Genomic DNA, 19,796 nt, shown 5'->3' on the forward strand with positions numbered 1-19,796 from the left:
CAGGCTGGGCGTCCAGGAAATCAGGAATTCACCCCCCATGGCTCCTCACGGGTGGCGCCCACGCCCAGCCTCATCTAGGAGCAGTTTCTAGCCCCGTGATGGGGTTGGCGCGTCTCCCTCTCACAGAACCAGGGTGTCTGGGATTGAAATCGGAAGGGTGGGAGGGAGGGGAGGGTGGACGGGGTGGGACTTTGTGACAATCTATCAGGAGAGAAGACTATTAGCTGGGGAAGAGATTTTGGCAGGTCGCAGGGGTTTAGGACTATGTGTAAGAAAAAGATGTCATTAACCTCTGGAATTTCTGGAATGGCAACTGGATCTTAGTCCCACTCCCATTTCCACACCTCCTGAATCTCATTCCTTAGGCACCCCACTCCATCCCCATCTGGCAAAGCTGCTGCCTTCAGTCTAACCTCAATCCATGCAGCTGCAAAGCCATTGACTACCCTCCTTCCCCCCACTCCATCCTTCAAGGGATCATGGGGATTGGGTCCTCAGCAAGCAAGGGATCCATGTTGACCAGGTGGGGAGCATCTGGGCCCCCAGGACATCCTCAGCGAGACATCATCTTCACAAACTCTGCAAAAAAAAAGCCCCGGTGAGGTGCCTCATTATAAAAACCACGGTAGTTTTTTGAGTTTCCTATGTTGACCTTGGAGAAATTACCTAATCCTCTACCCTCTGTATTTTCATCTCTAAGACGGGAGTCGGGAGTCGTAGGCTCACTCTTTCCCCTCTGTTTTTAAGATGTTTAAATGACACAAGGCTTGTGGGACACAGTGTTCCATGAATGGCCATTGTTAGGGTCTGATGTCACCCTCTCCACCGTCTCAGGGGGATTCCTCTTCACAGGTCAGGAGTCTGGGCCATGAAGGTAGCCCCTGAGCCTGAGTCAGCTGGACAGTGACTGGTGAACCCTGGACAGGACACCCTTTGTACCTGACCTTGCTATGACTCTACACCAGAACTTGCCAGCCCTGCCCTGCTTTGAGGTCCCCTGTCCTCTGGCCTGGGGTTGGCCTGCAGATCTGCTTCCCACCCTTGCCCTCCACCTGTCCAGGAAGGCCACACGGGGAGCGGGAAAAGGATCCCTGCCGAGCCCACCCCTGTACGTCACCTTCAAAGTCAACGGTGCCATCTCCATTGACATCGGCCTCGTGGACAACCTCGGAGATCTCCCGGGGGGTGAGCCTCTCTCCCAGAAGCCTCTGCATGGCCTGCTGCAGCTCCGCCAGTGTGATCTCCCCGTCTCCATTGGTGTCGAACTGATGAACAGAAGCAGAGGGGGCTGGCTGAGCAGCACCGACCTTGAGAGCAACGGTGACAGGGTGACAGTGTCCATGGATCACTAGAGCCAGGCCAAGGGCTTCAGGCACATCTTACTGGAGAATATCAGCACCTGGAGGTCAAGGGTTCCTCCCAGGTTTGCACACATCTCTCCCTCTGTTTAGACAGCATTATTGGGATATAATTGATGTGCAGATAGCTAAGCAGGCTTAACCCGTGCCCTCTGATGAGTTGGACAGAGGAATGCCCTCATGAAACCACATTAATCAGCACAGTATGTGTCACCTTGCCTCCAAGACATTCCCTGTCCCCTTAGGTTTCTGTTTGTTGGATGCGGAACATGAGATCTGCTCTTTTAAGTTTTTGATGCCCAATACAGACCGTTAGTCTGTAGGTGAGTGGAACTCAGTCATCTCCATAACTGAAACTTTGAGACCCATGAAAGGACAGCCCACCTGCCCCTCTGCCCAGGTCCTGGCAGCCAGCTTGCTTCAGTCTGTGCCTATGAGTTTTTTTGGAGGCCTTCTGTACATGGACTCCTGTGCACCTCTCCTGTGTGCTGCAGACCTACGGTGGAATGTGGTTCTGCCTTAAGAAGGAAATCCTGAAATGCAGTATCGTGGATGAACCCAGAGGACGTCATGCTGGTGAAATAGTCCAGGCACACAAGGACAAGCATTTTCACAGGCCAGGCCCTTGATACATGTTTCCCAATTAATCAGAGACCTCCAGAACTTCTCCCTGCTCCTTAACCACCTCCCAGAAAGCCTGCTATGCCCTCTCCTCAGCGCACACAGAGGGGCCAGGGATGGTCCTCAGCTCGGCTGACCTGGCTCCAACCACGGCCCCTCTGGCCTGCACTCCCCAGGCAGCCTGCAGGGGTCCCTGGCTGCCGTCTTGCTCCTGCCAGGGTCTCCCCTCTGCATGTCAGGCTCCGTGTTCACAGTCACATAGGGGACAAGTCAGATCCTGTCACTCCCCCTGGTGGCTTCCTGTCCAGTCCATGACATGTGGATGGGCCCTGCCCTCCACAACTCTGAGGTCTCCACCACATCCGTCCCCTGCTATGTTCTTTCCAGCTCCCTGTCACCCTTTGTCACCCTTCCTCAGACACAGCGTCCTGCCTCCTGGTGTGTGTAGTGTCCTCTCCTGGGATGGGACTTTCCTGGAGCAGTTCTGTCCAGGGGGAAGTGCATCAGGAGCCTCTCAGGGATTCTAAGTTTCCTAGTAGCTACATTAAAGAAAAAGTGAAGGGCTGGGGGGCAGCTCATGGTGGAGGCCTAGCGAGCAGGAGGCCCTGGCCCATGTCAAGTGTCATCCCCTTCCCTATCCATCCCACTAGGGCTGGGCCAAAACGAGGAGGGCAGGGGGTGGCCCTCTGGTGGGCTCTGTCCATGGTGCTGACGTGAACAGTCCCTAGATCACCCCCAGCACCATGGACCCCTTCACTGACCTCCTTGAAGGCGTCTCGCATCTCCTGGACACCAATCATCCCAGCCGTTTCTGCAAGCAACTTGGGGGTCATCAGCTCCACGAAGTCATCAAAGTCCACACGCCCCCCCACTGAGGCAGAAAGGGAGGGGTTAGTGGGACTCCACACCCTGACCTTCCAATCCCTCGCTTCTCCCTTCCAGTCAGTTCCAGAAAGAGAGCGGCTCCCAGGTCCCCGCCATGCACGGGTTTCCTGTTCTGCACTTTTATTAGTGCATGGCAGCCTCACACACTAGCGGGTTAGTTTCGACATGCTCATGCCTGGACTGTAGTTTGCTCCTTTTCGGTCCCCAGTGCTTCCTCTCTACCTCCCCTCCTCCCTCCTCCGGGTCCCTTCCTCTCCTGGATCCTTCTGCTTATTGACTTTTAGGTGGGTGCTCTATGGGTGCACATAAAGGTGGAGCTCAGAGTGGGATGTGCACATACGCATCATCTGGTCATTTCATTCCTCGGTTCTTCCCTGTTCCTGTCCCTCTTCCCTCCCTCAACCCCCTACCCCACTGATGTCCCCTCTGTTTCATGGGATCCCCTCCCCACACATTCCCCTGTGAGAGAACACGTTCTCCCCTGGCCTTCCGAGTCTGGCTTATGTCACTGAGCGCGGTGTTCCCCAGTTCATCCATTTACCAGCAGATGCTTGAGTCTCATTCTTCTTTATGGCTGGGTGAACCCCCCTTATCTTTCACTCACTCAGCTCAAGCCCTGTGTCCCTCTAACCTGAACCTGGTGGACAAGGCACGTATGGGGACGTGACTGACTGCACAACCTTGAGCATGGTCAGGACCCCTGTTCCCTCGTCTGTGGATCTGTAAAGAGGGAGTGTGAGTTACATGTGCACCTGAGGCTTTTCCAGATACGAATACAGTCATGCCTTGGCATCCACTGGGGGAGTGGTTCCAGGAACCCCCATGGATACCAAAATCTGCAGATGGTCAAGTCCCATCTCCAAAACGTCAAGGTATTTGCATGTAACCTACGCAAACCTCTCATATGCTGTACCTCATCTCTAAGCTCCGAGCTGTTCACTGAGAGCCCCCGATCCTCAGGGTTGGTGGAGAGTCCTCAGAACCCCAGGAGAAGGACCAACAGCTTTGGCTCCTGTCTCACTCCCAGGTTTCTGAGACGTGGGCGGGGCATGTCTCAGAGGCCCCGACACAGTGGAAATGCTCTCTGAGTTTATGCTGTGTTGTTCAGGGCACAATGACAAGAAAAAAAAAATAGCCTGAACATGTTTAGTACATACACAATTATTTCCCAAATGTTTTCCATCTGCACTTGCTTGAATCTGCAGATACACAGAGGGCTGAGCACACCATTATCACCTTGAATTCCACCTCAACTCAGTTACATGCCCAGAAGCAAACCAGTAGCAATTTTCTTCAGTTTCAGTCTCAAAGTCACCTCTGGTCTCCATTTAAAAATCGATCCTTTTCAACTCGGGAAGCTGAGGCAGGAGGATGGGTGAGCTCAAAGCCAGCCTCAGCAAAAGCGAGGCACTAAGCAACTCAGTGAGACCCTGTCTCTCAATAAAATACAAAATAGGGCTGGGGATGTGCTCAGTGGTTGAGGGCCCCCGAGTTCACCACCATTAGGTGCAAGTGCAAGCTCATTGCTGACATCCAGCATGGCTCCAACCTCACACTCCTCGGATAGACCTTTAGTGGTGACAGTGATAAACTACACTTAATCAGAATTTGTGGGGACTACAACTTGGCCTGCCTGTCCCTCCACCCTCCTTCCCATGGCACCATGAGGTAAGGAGTGTCCTGCCTTCACTCAGAGACCAGGGACCTGAGACCCAAGATAACTTCACTTTTCAGAGTGACTTTCATTGACAAATAAGAGAACTGGGACTTGCACCCAGACCTGTCTCCCCAAGGCCCCTCCAACTACTTCAAAAGCCGCCTCCCTGGAGCAGTCTGGACTGCGCTTTTCTACACCCCAATCCTCGTAGCCCCCTGTATCCCCACAGACTCCCCCTCCCCCTGCTCCCCAGTCTCTCCCTGAGCACCGCCCAGCCCAGCCCTGCCTTCCTCCCCCCGGGTCTCACAGTTCATGCGGACTTGCTGGCCCAGTTCGGTCAATTCCATCTCCGTGGGCATGTAACCCATTGTCCTCATGAGATTCCCCAAATCCTTATGGGAGATAAACCCATCTCGGTCCTTGTCAAACTCAAGGAATGCTTCCCGGAGCTCTGAAAGTGAAGAGAGAAGAACTTTGGAGGAACTTGAAACAGCCGGGGGGAAGAGTGGCATCCTTGAAACTGCTGCTGAGGCAGTGACAGAGACTCGAAGGGGAATACACCATAAAACCCAGCACTGCAGAACAGCAGTGAGTGGGAAAGGCGCCCGCAGGGGGAACGGCTCCGAGCTGCTCACTGAGCCCCCAATCCTCAGGGTCGGTGGAGAGCCCTCAGAACCCCAGGAGAAGGACCCACAGCTTTGGCCTCATTTTAAGGCTCCCGTCTCCTCTCATCCCGGGTTTCTGAGACGTGGGCCGGGCATGTCGCTAAGGACTCCCAGGCACTTAGCTGCCCTGAGGAGGTCTCAGTGTGCAGTGGAGGGGACAGGAAGGGGTGTGAGGTGTGCATGGGAGGAGGTGACACAGACACAGCTGACAGCAGGTCCCTGGGGGGCGTGGAGGGCATTTGGGGGGCAGATGTTACCTTCGATCTCGTCCTGCCCCAGGGGTCGCTCCTGGAGGGAATGCAGGGAGGGAAGGTGGAGAGACAGTCAGGGTCCCGCGCTCCTCAAGCAGGCCCGTCCTCCACGCCCCTGTTCCCTTCCCCTCTCCTCCTCCCTCCCCAACTCCCATTCCTCAGCTTCTGCTCTACTTCCTCCCCATCCCCTCTCACTCCTCTTTCCTGTACTTGAACCTGGATCTGCTCTTTCCCAGACACACATTCCATTGTACGTGGAGTCCGAGCCTCCCCAGATGGACAGGGTGGGATTTGCTGTCCCAGCCCAGGTGTCAGAGGCTGGCTCTGCTGGGGCTCCTGGCATTTGAACCTCAGGATGACTCTGGGAGGGAGACCAGGTATCATTCCCATCTTACCCATGAAGACTCTCAAGAACAGGGAGGTCAAGGAAGCTGCTGAAGGTCACACAGCTCTGAAACAGCAGGTCCCCGACCAAGGGAGGGGAAGTTACCCTTGAGGTCGTGTGGCAACTAGAGTCGAGCACCAGGGCTCGAGTCCAGGGCTCCCGACTCCAGGTCAGAAGTCTTCCCAGGGCACCCCACTGCTGTCCCCACCTGCCTCCCCTTCCTCCCAAGAGGGAGAGTCCCTTGGGGTGGGACCAGACCTCAGTGGCGTTCAGGAGGGCCACTGAGTGCCAGCAGGACCGGTGCCTGCACCTCTGCGAGCATCTGCCCTTCACTGCCCGACCCGCTGCTGGACATGGCCTGGACACCTGCAGAGAGCCTAGAGGCTCCACCAGCCTGGCCTCCACCCTCTAGCTCCCTGGCCGTCCCCCAGTGTCTCTCTTGCTGTCCTCTGTGCAGTCTCATCTCTGTCCGCCCTGTCCTTCCTTCCCTTCCTGACAGTCCCAAGCACAGGAATGGACCCGCCTGCCCTGCCACTTCCTCCCTGGGAGCTTATGGCGAAGGACTCGTGTCTCAGCACCTCGGTTTCTTCACCTGTAACACGGGAGTGAGTCTCGGGGACCTCGGAGTTGTTCTGGGAGTTAAATGACACCAGGAATGTGCAGACCTTTGCACAGAGCTGACCACACAGCAGGGACTTGGTAAGTGTCCAAAATTGCCATTGTCACCATCACTGGCCTCTTGTGTCCAGAGCAGAGAAAGGGACACCATCCCAGCCCCCGTTTATTCTCCTCACAAAGCCCCCTCCTGAGTTTACTGTCCCCCTTCATCCTGTGGCCCCTGGGAATCCAGAGCCCCCTCCTGTGTTCTGAGCTTCCTGGTTCCTGCCGCTCACCTGCCCCTTCTCCCCCTGCCCCACACCTCCCTGCCCGCCCTGCCAGTCGCCCTGCCTCACCCGCTGCTTCTCAGCGATGCCCTTCCTCAGGAAGATGCAGGCGGGGCCCACGGGGAACTGCATGGGGCAGGTGTGCTCTCAGGTTTGTCCCTCTGGGTGGCCCTGTGCCTGTCCCTGGCAGCCCAGCCTCCTGCTCAGTCCTGTGCCAGCTCTGCTGCCTGTTTGGGCCTCTCCTGCGAGCCTGAGTCTCAGAGCTGTGAAGGCTGGGGGACCTCGCCCAGGCTGGGAGGGATCAGGGCTGCCTCCCCATCTGGCTGCAGGGAGTCAGGGGCAGGGCCACCTCAGGCTGTGACTCAGCCCAGGATGGCACTGGAGAGCATTTGAAAGTAGGGATTAGGGCAGGCGCCTGTCCATTCACTGTATCCACCTGCATCGCCTGTGCCCACTCTAAGCCTGGCCTCTGGACCGTGTCACATGCAGAGGACAGGGTCTGGCCCCAGAGCTCTCCTGACCAAGTCAGGCCCGTGTGCAGGGACGGCCTGGTGACAGGGGGAACAGTGGTGGAAAGGGCAGTCTGGGCTCTCCCCTGTGCCTCTGGTCCCCCCTGCTCTTCCTGAGTAATTCAGTGGCAGCAGGGAGGGGGCCAGGGCGTGAGAAGTCATGGTGGGCTCAGGGCCAGGGGTGGTGAGGGGTCCACACAGGGAGGGTAGGGGACATCTGCTGTGGGGGCAGAGTCCCCTGGGGAGTGGGGCACAGAGGCAAGTGCTCATAGAAGGTGGGTATGGCCAGAGGCTGTGAGGGTTCCGATGTGACCATGATGCCATCCCCTATGACATGCAGTCACGGTGCCAAATGAGCCACCCCAGTGCCAATCCCATGAGAATGGCCAAAAGCAGAGAGATCTGCTCTCATCACCCAGGTCAGAAATTCTGTTAGCTTGAACCAAAGTGCTCCAAAAACAAGTGGTCAGACTTAGTTACAGTCCAGATGTTCTCCTTTAGAGCCAGCATCGCTGCTTATGGATTCTGTCCAGGATGGTTTGGGAGAGAAGGGCAACAGGACACACCTTCCAGACAAGTGGAGTGTACTAGAGGTGGATCTGGAGAATGTCCAGTAAGTTCTCCCTGATTGCCCTGTACCTGGCAGCTCAATGGGGCTGTTACTGCAGTGAGCGTCCCCGTCCCCTTTGGGGATTTAGCCCTCCCCTGTGGAATCATTCATGTCAGTCTTCAGGTCCTTCCAAGAAATTAGCTTCCTCGTTCATTCGATTTCTCTGGTTGACTTTTCTTTTCTTCTTCCGAGGTTTCTTCCTTTTGAGGGAAGGCTTCTCTGGGTCGATCTTCAGTCGTTTGAATCTTAGTTCTGTGTCCTCCGTGCCTGATGGTGCGTTCAGGTACCCAAATAGGACAAAAAGCACCTTCTGGAAAAATCCAAGCATGACCTCTGCCCCACATAATCACTGTGTCTGGTCCTTTCCATTGACCAGTCTGTAAGTCCTTCCACCAAACTTGGCCTAAAGGGCCTGTTGCTGTGGAAGACGTGTCGCTCGGCTGCAGTGTGACCTTCCGAGTCACAATTTAAAAAATTTAAAATAAACAGCATGATTGAGGTGATTTGGGGGAGTCCTAGTCCTATCTCCCCCCTTTTAGTTTTTGTAATTATAGCTTAATAGATAAATAAGCTCGTTCCACAATGGTTTGACCTTGGGGGTTATAAGGAATTCCTGTTTTATGGTCAATACGAAACTCTTGGCAAAATTGTTGAAAAGAAGAGCTAACAGGCCAGTGCATTAACAGTTTTAATATGTAAAGGACATCCTAATACTGCAAAGGCAGCTAGGCAATGAGAAATAACATGCTGAGCATCTTCTTTTAGCAAAGATAAACCTAGAATAAGTATCTACAATTACATGTACATAACATTGCTTACCGAATTGAGGAATGTGAGTTACATCCATTTGCTATAATTGATTTGGTTTTAATCCACGGGGATTTTCCCCGATGGTAAAGATGCAGTGTGTCTAACACATGGGGGGCAGTGACATTCAATTTGACAAGCTTGCTCTCTAGTAATATTAAATTTTTTATGTAAGCTAGAAGCATTTTGATGATGTAAAGAATGCAAAGCTTGTGCACAGTCATGCAAACACATTTGTTGAAAAACAGCATCTGTGACCATGATGCCATCCACTCTGATATGCAGTCAAGGTGTCAAATGAGCCGCCCCAGTGCCAATCCCATGAGAAAGGCCAAAAGCAGAGAGACCAGTTGTGACCTGCTCTCATCATTTATCAATCTTATCATTACCTGATGTCAGAGGCCCTGGAAGATGAGTGTGGGCCCGTATGTGGCCTATAAAACATGGGTGCTTTCACATTTGCACTGTCCTTTGTAGGATATGAAGCAAACTGAATAACTCTTGTGATGACGTATATCCAATAACTGAAGTTTCAATATTTTTTGTAACTCCAACTGCATATAAGCTATCAGAATAAATATCAATAGGCTCATTTGTAAAATAGCATAAAGCACAAATGAGAGCTTGAAGTTCTGCATTGGGCAGAAGCATATGAGGTTTGCATTACCTCTGTATGAGCATGACTATTAAAAACCTGCTGTACCTGAGCTTGAGCCATCAGTGAATACCGTTAGTGCGCCATCTATTGGTTGTGCACGTACAATCCTTGGGAAAATATGAATGGTGTTATTAATGCAAATTGAATAATTTTATCATGAGGATAATGACTTTCTATCTGATCAGGAAAATCAGCAAAAGCTGCTTGTCATAAATTAGAAGTTTGAAAGAGCCAGTAATTCTGTTGAGCAGAAAATGGAATGATTATAATATTAGGTTCTGATACAACTAGTTGTAAAACTCTTGTTCTGCCCTTTATCATTAATTGAGCAACAAAATCATGATAAGGAGTTAATGACTTTTGAGGAGAGTGGGCTAAATGAATCCACTCAATAACTCCCAATGTTTGCCATATCGCCCCTGTAAGAGCGTGAGCAATTGCAAATATCAATAAATGTATAGGCTCTTGTGGGTTAATTCTAGTAAGTTGAGCATTTTTAATAGCAATTTCAACTTTCCTCAAAGCTGTTCTTGCTTCTGCTGTGAGCTGATGAGAAGAAGTTGGAGAAGGATCTCCCTGTAATATCTGGAATAAAGGACTCAAATCTGAAGTAGTTAGCTTTAAAGATGGCCTCAGCCAATTACTATCTCCTAATAATTTTTGAAAGTCACTAAGGTTGTGCAGCTCCTTGACTCTTGTAAATTTTGAAGATGGATTGTGTGTTCTTCAATGACCTAGATACTGAAAAGGAGATGTCTTTTACACCTTGTGAGGTGCAATGCACAAAACTAATGCACTCATTGCTGTGAGCGAAGTCTCTAATTGAGCAAAAAATTTAAGAGTACATCAGAATTAGCATGAGCTAAAAGTATGTCATCCATAAAATGAATAATATATGCATCAGGGAATTTTTCCCTCACAGGCGTGATAACCTGTGCCACAAATTCTGACACAGGGTAGGACTGTTATGCATTCCCTGAGGCAGCACTTTCCAGCAATGTCTTTTGACTAGTTCTTTAAAATTAATGGCTGGGACACTAGAGGCAAACCTTTTCCAGTCATCTGGGTGCAAAGGTATAGAGAAAAAACATCCTTTTAGATCTACTACTATCAAATTATAATTTAAAGTCACAGCTGTAGGAGAACGAAGCCCAGATTGTAATGTTCCCATAGGTTCTATAACACGGTTAATAGCTCTAAGGTCTTGTGATAATCTCTAATTACCAGATTTTTTCTTAATTATAAAGATGGGTGTGTTCCAAGGGCTGAGCATAGTCTCTAAATGACCAGCTTGAAGCTGTTCCTCAACTAACATGTGGGTTATTTTAAGTTTTTCCCCTGTTAGGGGCCACTGACTAACCCAGATTGGCTCTTCTGTGAGCCAAATGATCTTTTCTGCTGTCTTTTGGGTTGGGGAAAAGGTCAGTTCCCCTACCAAAAATTTTGGCTGGGTGCATTAATTAATCTCTGTCGAGGAGACTGGGTCATAAGTAGGTACTCATCCTGTAAATTTTTCTCAATTTCCCTAGGAGTAGATTCTTGATTAAGTTCCTCGAATGACCTGATAGAATTTGGAGTTACTCATAATAATCCTAAGCTGCTTAGGACATCTCTTCCCCATAGGTTTACCAGTATCGTGTCTAAAACATAAGGCCATTTGTCTGGTCCTCCCACAATTAAAACACCACTCGAGAATGGCGTCTCTGGGACTGGGGCTGAGGAACCTGCTTTAAAGCCATGGCAATCGTAAAACCTTGTAATTGGTGGGGCCAACGTCTGCCTGAAGGTGAATCAATTCTGAGATGCTCCTTTTTTTCCGATGAGGTCGGAGGATGTCCTGGCAAACTTCACTGGTGTTCTCAAACGCTAGCTGTTTAACTAGGAGTTCAGAAGCGTTTGAATCCTGATTGATCTGTTAGCTGCCTGGGGGAGGCGCACTTTGAAATTGGAGAATAGTTCTTCTGGGCCCTGCTTATCTTATTGCGAGCTAGACTAGTTTGATCTCGGGAAGAAATTTGCAGCCAAGCTTTTTTGGCCCATGCAGTAATCTAATCTTAAACTGCTAAATCATAGTCTATTTGTCTCTCTAAGTCTGCAAATTCTCTAGTTCCCTTTAATATTTCTAAGGGAGCTTCAAGATTTTGTCTTCTGTTTCTCTCAGCCTGTTGGTACAGAAATCAGTCCAGTGGGACCACCAGAGGAGACAGTCACCCCCCAGAGACGAGCCTTCACCATGGAGACCCAGTCGTTTGGGGGAAGAGGCTCCTGACATAGCAAATCGAGCAAGCTTTGTACAAATGGTGGGGTAGGCCACAGGTACCGCAAGCGGTTTTTAGCTCTTAAAGGGAACTGCCACATGCACGCGGACACGCTGGTTCTGCTCGTTAATCTGTTCAAAAACTGGAAGAAGCTGAAAACATGTAATGTCTTCCCCCACTTCCTGAGCTCTTCTAAGGCCACATTGTAATGGCGACTGCCAGTTCAGAGCAATGACTGAACCGTTCTCCTGGAGGCAAGCGGTGGAATTCAGATGGTGGGTGCTGGCCCAGCTAAATGTAATCTAGCAAAACCCTCCTCTATTTCTTCCTCATCTTCGGACTGAGTCCCCTCAGATTGTGACTCTTTTTTTGTCTGTTTCTTGTCCGTTTTGTTCCTCTCCATTTTGAATTTGCCTCACAGAAATTCAGTTGGGACTAGTCTCCTCTCTGGAACATGCCCCCCGTTGCTCCTCTGAGCTACTGAGTGGGTCTGGCAAAGCAGAGACTGAGCTTTTGATTTTAGGTCTTGCCCCAGGAAGCTTGTCTGGGACTCCAAGGCTGCAGACTGAGTGAAATTTGATTCCACCCTCAATCCCGGTAGGGAAAGAGAAAACCATTTTGAAGAAGTAGCCTTGGGCCGTTTCTCTTGCTCCCTGCTCCTAATTGTCCTCTGAAGTCCTTTTAATAGGTCCTCGGGGACCATTGGTCCTGATCTAGGTCATCAAAAAGACACATTGCCACGGAAGTCCAGACCTTCTGAACGCTCTCTATTGTACTTCTAGACAGTTGGCAGAGAGGTAGCCTTTATGTAATTTCCTACCTCGTCTCTCCAGGGACATAAATTCAGTAAATCTTACAGACAAAACCACGGGCACACCTCCCTAACCGTTTTCAGGAACTGGGCTAGCTGGCTCCTTTTCACTTGCTTTCCTTTCCGGTTGATTATTGTTTCCAAAATTGTTAAATACGTCTCTTTATCTGAAGACATGGAACTGCCCATGATAATTCTTTAACGTCTTTGGCTCTAAAACTGTCTGCTTCCTCTGTGACCCTTCAAAAAATTCATGGTCCAATAAATTTCCATAGCGCACTCTCTCAATCAACCTGGAAATTCACTTCTGAGTGGTCCCTCGTTCTGGGCGCCACCTGCCGCCCCCTGATCAGCACAGGCAGCTGAACTTAAGGTTGCTCCTGTGAATTTCCAGGGACACCAAATAAAACACAGGCACTCACTTTACCTTTAAATCAAGCTTCAGGATGGCTCCTCCACTCTCAGCCAAAGCTCCCCAAATGGGAGAGCAAGGAAAGTCACGAGAGGCTGTCGAGAGAAAGCAGCACTTACGGAAGTGAGCTTTTATTGGGGAGACCCTCATTCTTAGAAAGTTCCATCCAAAAAAGGCCAGGAGGGGAAGGGTTACTAGGACAGGTGAGAGTAATTCAACCCCTGGGGCTGCAGGAAGGTACGCCTATGCCTGAAGACACATTCTGCTACTTCGAGGATCAGGGAAGTATCCAGGTCACTAAGAAAGTGACCAATAGAGCCTCTTGTAATCATGGGAAGGAGAATGCCAGTCCTTCAGCGAGACCACCCCCCCACAATCAAGACGCTTGCCATCTCGGCCTTTGTGCAGTATCTCTCTTCTTTGCTGCCCTAAAACTTTGGGTCAGGTTTCTGTGCAACTCTGCAGGAAAAACAGAGTCATTGTTTCTCAAGTGGCTCATCTGGAACTAAAATGCAAGGTTGATTTGACCTAAATTTACCTACCTTATCTCCTCCCATGAAGGCTGAATACAGCAAAATAAAGTGAACCAACACAAGGTTCCCAACAGGCCTTGGGAGTGGCCCCAGAAGTCTCCAGTCATCAGTCCTTCCTGCCCACTCCCTGCCTGTCCCTTCCTCCCCACCTGTGTGGCCCTTTAGCACACTAGGCTCCCTGTCCTGGCTTTGCTGGTGAGTAGCTCGCATCTTCTCTGGCTTGCTAGATGTCCAAATAAATGTTTCTCACACCCAAAGAGCTTGGCCTCAAAATCTTGCCTTTTTTCAGTGCAAACTAAGTGAATTGGGTTCAGTGACAGTTCTGTTTTTAATTAGTGATGACATGACTTTTCTTCTTTAAGAACTTTGTAGCGATCTTAATTATTATCTGGGCTTTGTGCGGGTTTTCTTTGTGCCTGTGTTGTCCAGGATATGAGCAGAGGTTCTCGTTGCAGCATCACTGTTAACCCTGGCTCCACACACACCCATTTACTGTATCCAGGCTCCCAGTATGGAGAACTAAGAGATGGCACCATGCAGACTGTCTTGTTTACGCAACTTGCCTGCACAGGTATCTCCCATGCCATTTATTTTAGCTAAAAATAAACAAGCAGCAAAACATTTTCCTTGGGGGCATGGATAGGTCAGTACTTTGAGTTGCCTAAAACAAAAGTGGCCCATGAATTCAAGTATGATCATCGTCATATTCATTCTCTCTCTCTCCCTCCCTCCCTCCCTCCCTCCCTCCTTTCCTCTGCTCCTCTGTCTTTACTTAACCCCAACCTGAATTATTTGCACTTTAGTGTTGAGAAAAATAACAAGCATTATCCCAATTACCTCAAACTCTGACTTTTTAAGAAAAGGATATTATTCAGAAAGCTTAGAACTAAAGTTAGAAACAGGTGAAAACAATAAAAAAATAATCACAAATGAAGATGAAATTCAAATGAGTGACACCAACATCACAATCATCAAATTCAAGAAGGAATATAAACATAATGGTGGAAGAAAAGAGAAACAAGTTTGAAAAGATGAAGAACATTTCAGAAAATGGTTAGTTTCAGAAGACAGGCAAAGAAGATCAGACTTGGAAAAATTGCAGTTTCTATGGAAGGATCAGATGTTTTTAATTAAGAGAACATTCATAAAATAGAAAAGTCTTAAGCTGATATATCTACAGGGGAAGCAACTAAGTGGATAGTCAATGCTACAAGGAAAACTATGTAGCTTAAATCATCCTGACAACTTCAAGCATTTACAAAGGACAAAGTTATTTAAAAGAACCTTACTTTGAACTTCTAAGTAATTCGAGATGTATGGTGCATTACTGTTAACCATAGGGATACAGGTGCCATGGAACAACAGAATACATTCCCCCAACTGTTATGCCAGATTCATGGGACCCCAATAGACCTCCAGGAGCCGAATCCGATGCAATCACACAAGAGTCTTTACTGCAAGCTCAAGCCTGGACTCACAACTATTCCTGATGCAGCAGTCCCAGGGAGTGAGTCCCCATCCTTTGTTCAGTGAGATTTTATAGGTTTTGGGGGGTACTCTATGCATCACAACATCACAGAGCAAATCATTCCATACCGCAGGAAAATCAAACAACAACTCTTAACATTCATTAGCACATTCACTGGCGGGAACAAGTTGGGTAGGGGTGATGGGTTAGTACAAGAGGGGGATTCCTTTGAACTGACTGGGTTAAGCCATGAGTGGTGTACGTGCTAAAGTACATGGTTTCCCAACATGTTATCAACCACCATAAACTACTGGGGGGTCATCTGGCATCCCAGGTATTTCCCTGTCTCATGCTGATTGGAGGTTGCTAGGGGGGTTTCCATGGGTCCCCACCTAGCCTAACTGAGTCAGGGACACCTGGCACAGCAGATCTCTCCTGTTATTTGCAGACAAACAACTCAGCAGGGTGGGTATGTGCCTAGTAAGGCTCTTTTGGTTTTTCTAAGGACAAAGGTCACGCCCCCTTCCTTGGACAGGCTTTGCTCTGAGGTAGAGGCTGGTTTCTCAAAAATGGAGTCACATTAATTTCTCACAACCTGCCTGTAAAACTGGACTCATTGACCCAATTCCCTCCTTCTGTCCTCCCGACCATCTCTGGTCTCTGGTCAGCACTATTCTGCTGTTCTGATGTCATCTTTTCTATATTACATTATAAGTGTAGTATTGGTTTTCCTGTGGCTGGCTTATTTCACTTATTATTGTCCTGCAAGTCCATCATGTGGCCACAAATAATAGTACTGCATTTTTTTTTGACTGAACATATTCTGTTGCTTATATGTGCCACACCGAATTTGTCCATTCGTTAGTTCACTGACATTTAGCTACCAGAGAATTTTATCAGGTGAGTGGAATATGTCTCAACACCAACATTCAGTGGCAGAAAGAGTGAGGGAAATGCTATAAAACTACTCATATAAGTATGTGCACCAACAATTTTATATGCAGCCAAACTGTCCATTAAGTATAGTGTCCAGACAAAATTATGCAAATGAAGAGCTCAGTGATTGTTCTCACCTGCTAATCTGGAGGAATCCAGTAGGCATCAGCACTCTTCACTCTCCACATATAAAATACAGTTCTACCTGGACAGACACCAAGGCCCATGAACTTGGAGGGTAGTAAGTTAATGAACTTAGTAAATTCTGTCCACAAAGGTAAAACGGCCTGGTGACTTAGCTCCTGCCAGAATCAGATGACATGATATCTGGGTCCCCAGATAATATTTTACCAGTTGTGGGAACTTAGAAAGTTTGCTTAATTTTATAGGGCATGGTTTCTCCATCAATAAATTATGTTCATACCTTTGCATGCCATATGGAGTTTGGGGGTTTTGTTTCATAGTAGAAAAATCATTTTAAAATGGTCGTTTTATTGTTATTAGTTGTAGTACTAGGAGCAAGTGTAGCGAGAATGCTTAAATAAAACACTTCCTAAACAGTTACCATGGGCTCAATTTAACTGGATTTATCCAATTATCCAATTATCTCAATTGAATTTATTAATTGGATTTATTAATGGATTTAATTGCTTGACACATTATATCATGTATAGTGCAACAAACTTATGAGTAAGATGCTATTGGTACCTGCATTTACACAAAAGGAAAGTGGGACAGAAAGCAGTGTACACCACACAGTGAATGTAAAAGCCAGCAGTTGAATCCAGAAACATTAACAAAAGAGACAGCATTTGTAAAATTACTAATTATGTAAGATGATGATTTTACTCAGTGGCAAAAATGTCAATCAAGTTCTGTTTTATTGAAACAGAGACATAGAGTTTTCTATCAAACTAAACATCCTCTAAACATAACGTGTATTTTACTTATGCTTTTCCATCAACAATTAGTAAATCTGCCCCCCATCAGTGACTATAAAGGCATTGGGAACAGTTATCCAGGCAACCCACACACAAGGCTTTTCACCCTGTTCCAAGTACCAGAGATGGTTAACTGGACATCTCAGGCATCATTGCCAGCAAGACCTAAACTTAGCTCACAGGTTTTCAGAACCAGAGTACTAATTGGAAGTACTCACTGGTGAAAACACACAGTCAAGAAGGTTAGCAATAGATAAGAGTTGGACATCATTCTCGCCTACTCTCTGGCAGACATGAGCATCAGAAATTCCTTATGACGATCACAGAGCAGGTCACAGGCACTAGGCTCATGGGCAGCAACAGTCATTCTTCTTCACAGCTCCACAGCTGCCCTGTTTGGGCCTGAATGCTCTCTCCACATAGAGTCCCAAATTACTCACACCAAATCTCTGAGGAAGGCCTGGTCTGTTAATTCAGCCAATGGCGGTTGGTCATGTGCTCATTTTCAGGCAGTGTCTTATCTGGCTGGAGGTAGATCGTTAAAGCTGCACATCTGTGAAACACAGAATTCAACAACCCCTGTCACAGATACAGAGCGAGGCATTTAGCTAACGTGCCCACTAATATGGAGAACCCCAGGATTTGAGGTCAGTCTACCTGATGATGATGCTCACATATTCTCCACTAGATTGAGAGTTGCATTGCAAGATGTTCTAAATGCAAACAGCAGAAATATCTTCACTTTTGTAGAAGTTAAAAACTGACCCACTGCACACTCCCATTTCTACCAGAATCAATGGCAATTTTCATTAAACTTGACCTGTGAATTCTGGTTCCATATGGAAGATTGGGAACCCAAGTGCAGTTCTGCCATTGGTGGGGGTGATGACCTTCAGTAAGATTCTGTCTCCTTTTTACATTAACATGTTGTTGGTGCATGATGATCACAGGAATAGCTGGGTTCATGGTGATATATTCACACATGCACACAGCATAATTAGGTCTATTTTACTTCTGGACACCCCCCCCCCACATTCCCCTTCCCTTCTTTCATCCTTTCCCTGAAAATGGGGTTTATGTCATTGATCAGCTGGCTTTCCTTTTAGCTGACAGAAGCCCATGGGAACTGACAAAATGTAGGTGCATCTTTCAGCATTCCTGGAATCAGTAGGTCGCTATCTATGGGCCCCCTGGATGGGCGTGTTGCTTGAACATGAGAAGCTGTTGGTGCCTAAGTCCGCTGGGCACTGAGAGTGCTCGACCAAGGATGAAACAGAGCTTCGATGGAACTTTGATGTGATAGATATGAAGATTCTCTCATCTGAGTCCCTAAATCCTGACCCCATGCAATCCACTCCCACATGTTAATCAGAAGGAAAGGGAGGAGTGGACCCTGGAGTCAGTGACTGTCCACTCCTATATCTGCGACTCCAAAGCAGATTCTTGTCCCTTAGAGTCAAAGAGCATTTAGTCCATGGTTTCTCAAAGTCCCTAACAGGCTATTATTTTTACACTGTATCTATTGGTAACAATGTAAAAGTTCTATTTTGAAAATGGTTCAAAGTGCAAATAGAGCCTGGGATATAGCTCAGTTGGTAGAGTGCTTGCCTTGATTGCACAAAACCCTGGGTTCAAACCCCAGCACCACAAAAAGAAAGGAAGATATCTAGATATCTAGATATCTAGATAGATAGATAGATAGAGAAAGAAATAATCTATTTAAAAATGCAAATAAACAAAAAATAATGGCTTTCTTCAGTCCCATGAATTGATCAGTAGCATTACTTTGCAGCACTTGCTTTGGGGTCCTGCCCGTGAACTCATGCTCAGATCCTGATCTTCTTGTTCTCTGAAGGATTCCAAAATTGCTGAATACAAAGAAACTTTGGGTCACCAGTCACAATTTGCTTTTATAACCAGTTAATTTGTCAACAAAAAGAGTTAATGAGCTCTTTCTCTGCCGCCGCCGAGTCGCGCGGAGGCGGTTGCTCGGGTTTGTTGAAGATTCAGCTTTATCCGTAATCCACCGCTATGGCCGAGGAAGGCATTGCTGCTGGAGGTGTAATGGACGTCAACACTGCTTTACAAGAGGTGCTGAAGACCGCCCTCATCCACGATGGCCTTGCACGTGGAATTCGCGAAGCTGCCAAAGCCTTAGACAAGCGCCAGGCCCATCTCTGTGTACTTGCATCCAACTGTAATGAGCCTATGTATGTCAAATTGGTGGAGGCCCTTTGTGCTGAACACCAAATCAATCTAATTAAGGTCGATGACAACAAGAAACTAGGAGAATGGGTAGGCCTCTGTAAAATTGACCGAGAGGGCAAGCCCCGTAAAGTGGTTGGTTGCAGTTGTGTAGTTGTTAAGGATTATGGCAAAGAATCTCAGGCCAAGGATGTCATCGAGGAGTACTTCAAATGCAAGAAATGAGGAAATAAATTTTTCGTTCACATTCCTCACCTCTAGCTTTTTATTTGGGGCAGTTATATAAGGTCCTTTTAGTGAAGGGACATTAACTAACAAATTCTGGAAGCATGTTCTACAACAACTCTATGGTTTCTAGCTAAAAAAAACAATTATTGATGTGGTTTTGGCATTTAAACTTGAGTAGCCTAAGAAGCAAAAATATGCCTAACAGAAGGGAGTGAGGACTGACAAGACCAGCTTACAACCTGGAGAAAAAGACTGAGTTTAGGAGAGTAGGTATTTACAGATTAAAATCCTACAGCTTAATAGTGATAGCCAAAATCAGGGCAAATTAGAAAAGTGTACAGGTTAATAAATGGGTGGCTGTGGGATGCTACAAATGCATGATATCCTAGTTAACTTTTATCTAAGATTTGGTCACTGAAGCAAGAGATGTTTCAACATAACCCAGTCTCAAAAATTGACCAGTATATTCAAGTTTATGTTAAGTTTCTGATTAAGAGCATGTGGCTTAAGGCTTTAAATGAGCCAAATATGTATTGAATGCTTGTTGCACTGAGCTTAACCAGTTTAGCTGAGAGCTTACTGAGCTCTATGAACATGGTGTTCATGGTGGTTGTTTCCTCAACTGTTATACATAAATTAATACATAAATAAACCTTTCCAAGCATGAAAAAAAAAAAAAAAAAAAGAGTTAATGATTCTTTGAATCATTAATGA

The 19,796-nt window shown here is 47.6% G+C and overlaps 2 protein-coding genes across 2 annotated transcripts; one reads left to right on the plus strand and one right to left on the minus strand.

Moving 5' to 3' along the window:
- Window positions 1-553: 553 nt before the first annotated feature.
- On the minus strand, window positions 554-6,838 carry LOC124107981 (calcium-binding protein 5). The gene is made up of 6 exons (XM_046466352.2): window positions 6,776-6,838; window positions 5,444-5,474; window positions 4,829-4,972; window positions 2,741-2,850; window positions 1,118-1,265; window positions 554-579 (listed from the first exon to the last, which is right to left on the minus strand). Exons 1-6 carry the CDS (start codon window positions 6,836-6,838, stop codon window positions 554-556), a joined length of 522 nt encoding a protein of 173 aa, XP_046322308.1.
- Window positions 6,839-18,603: 11,765 nt separating this feature from the next.
- On the plus strand, window positions 18,604-19,108 carry LOC124107982 (small ribosomal subunit protein eS12). The gene has a single exon (XM_046466353.2). The coding sequence runs from the start codon at window positions 18,681-18,683 to the stop codon at window positions 19,077-19,079; it is 399 nt and encodes a 132-aa protein (XP_046322309.1). The 5' UTR covers window positions 18,604-18,680; the 3' UTR covers window positions 19,080-19,108.
- The last annotated feature ends 688 nt before the right edge of the window (window positions 19,109-19,796 follow it).

The sequence above is a fragment of the Marmota monax genome, unplaced genomic scaffold (assembly GCF_021218885.2).
Source record: "Marmota monax isolate L192 unplaced genomic scaffold, Marmota_monax_Labrador192_F-V1.1 WCK01_AAM20220418_F8-fsc00160, whole genome shotgun sequence".
Lineage (NCBI taxonomy): Eukaryota > Metazoa > Chordata > Mammalia > Rodentia > Sciuridae > Marmota > Marmota monax.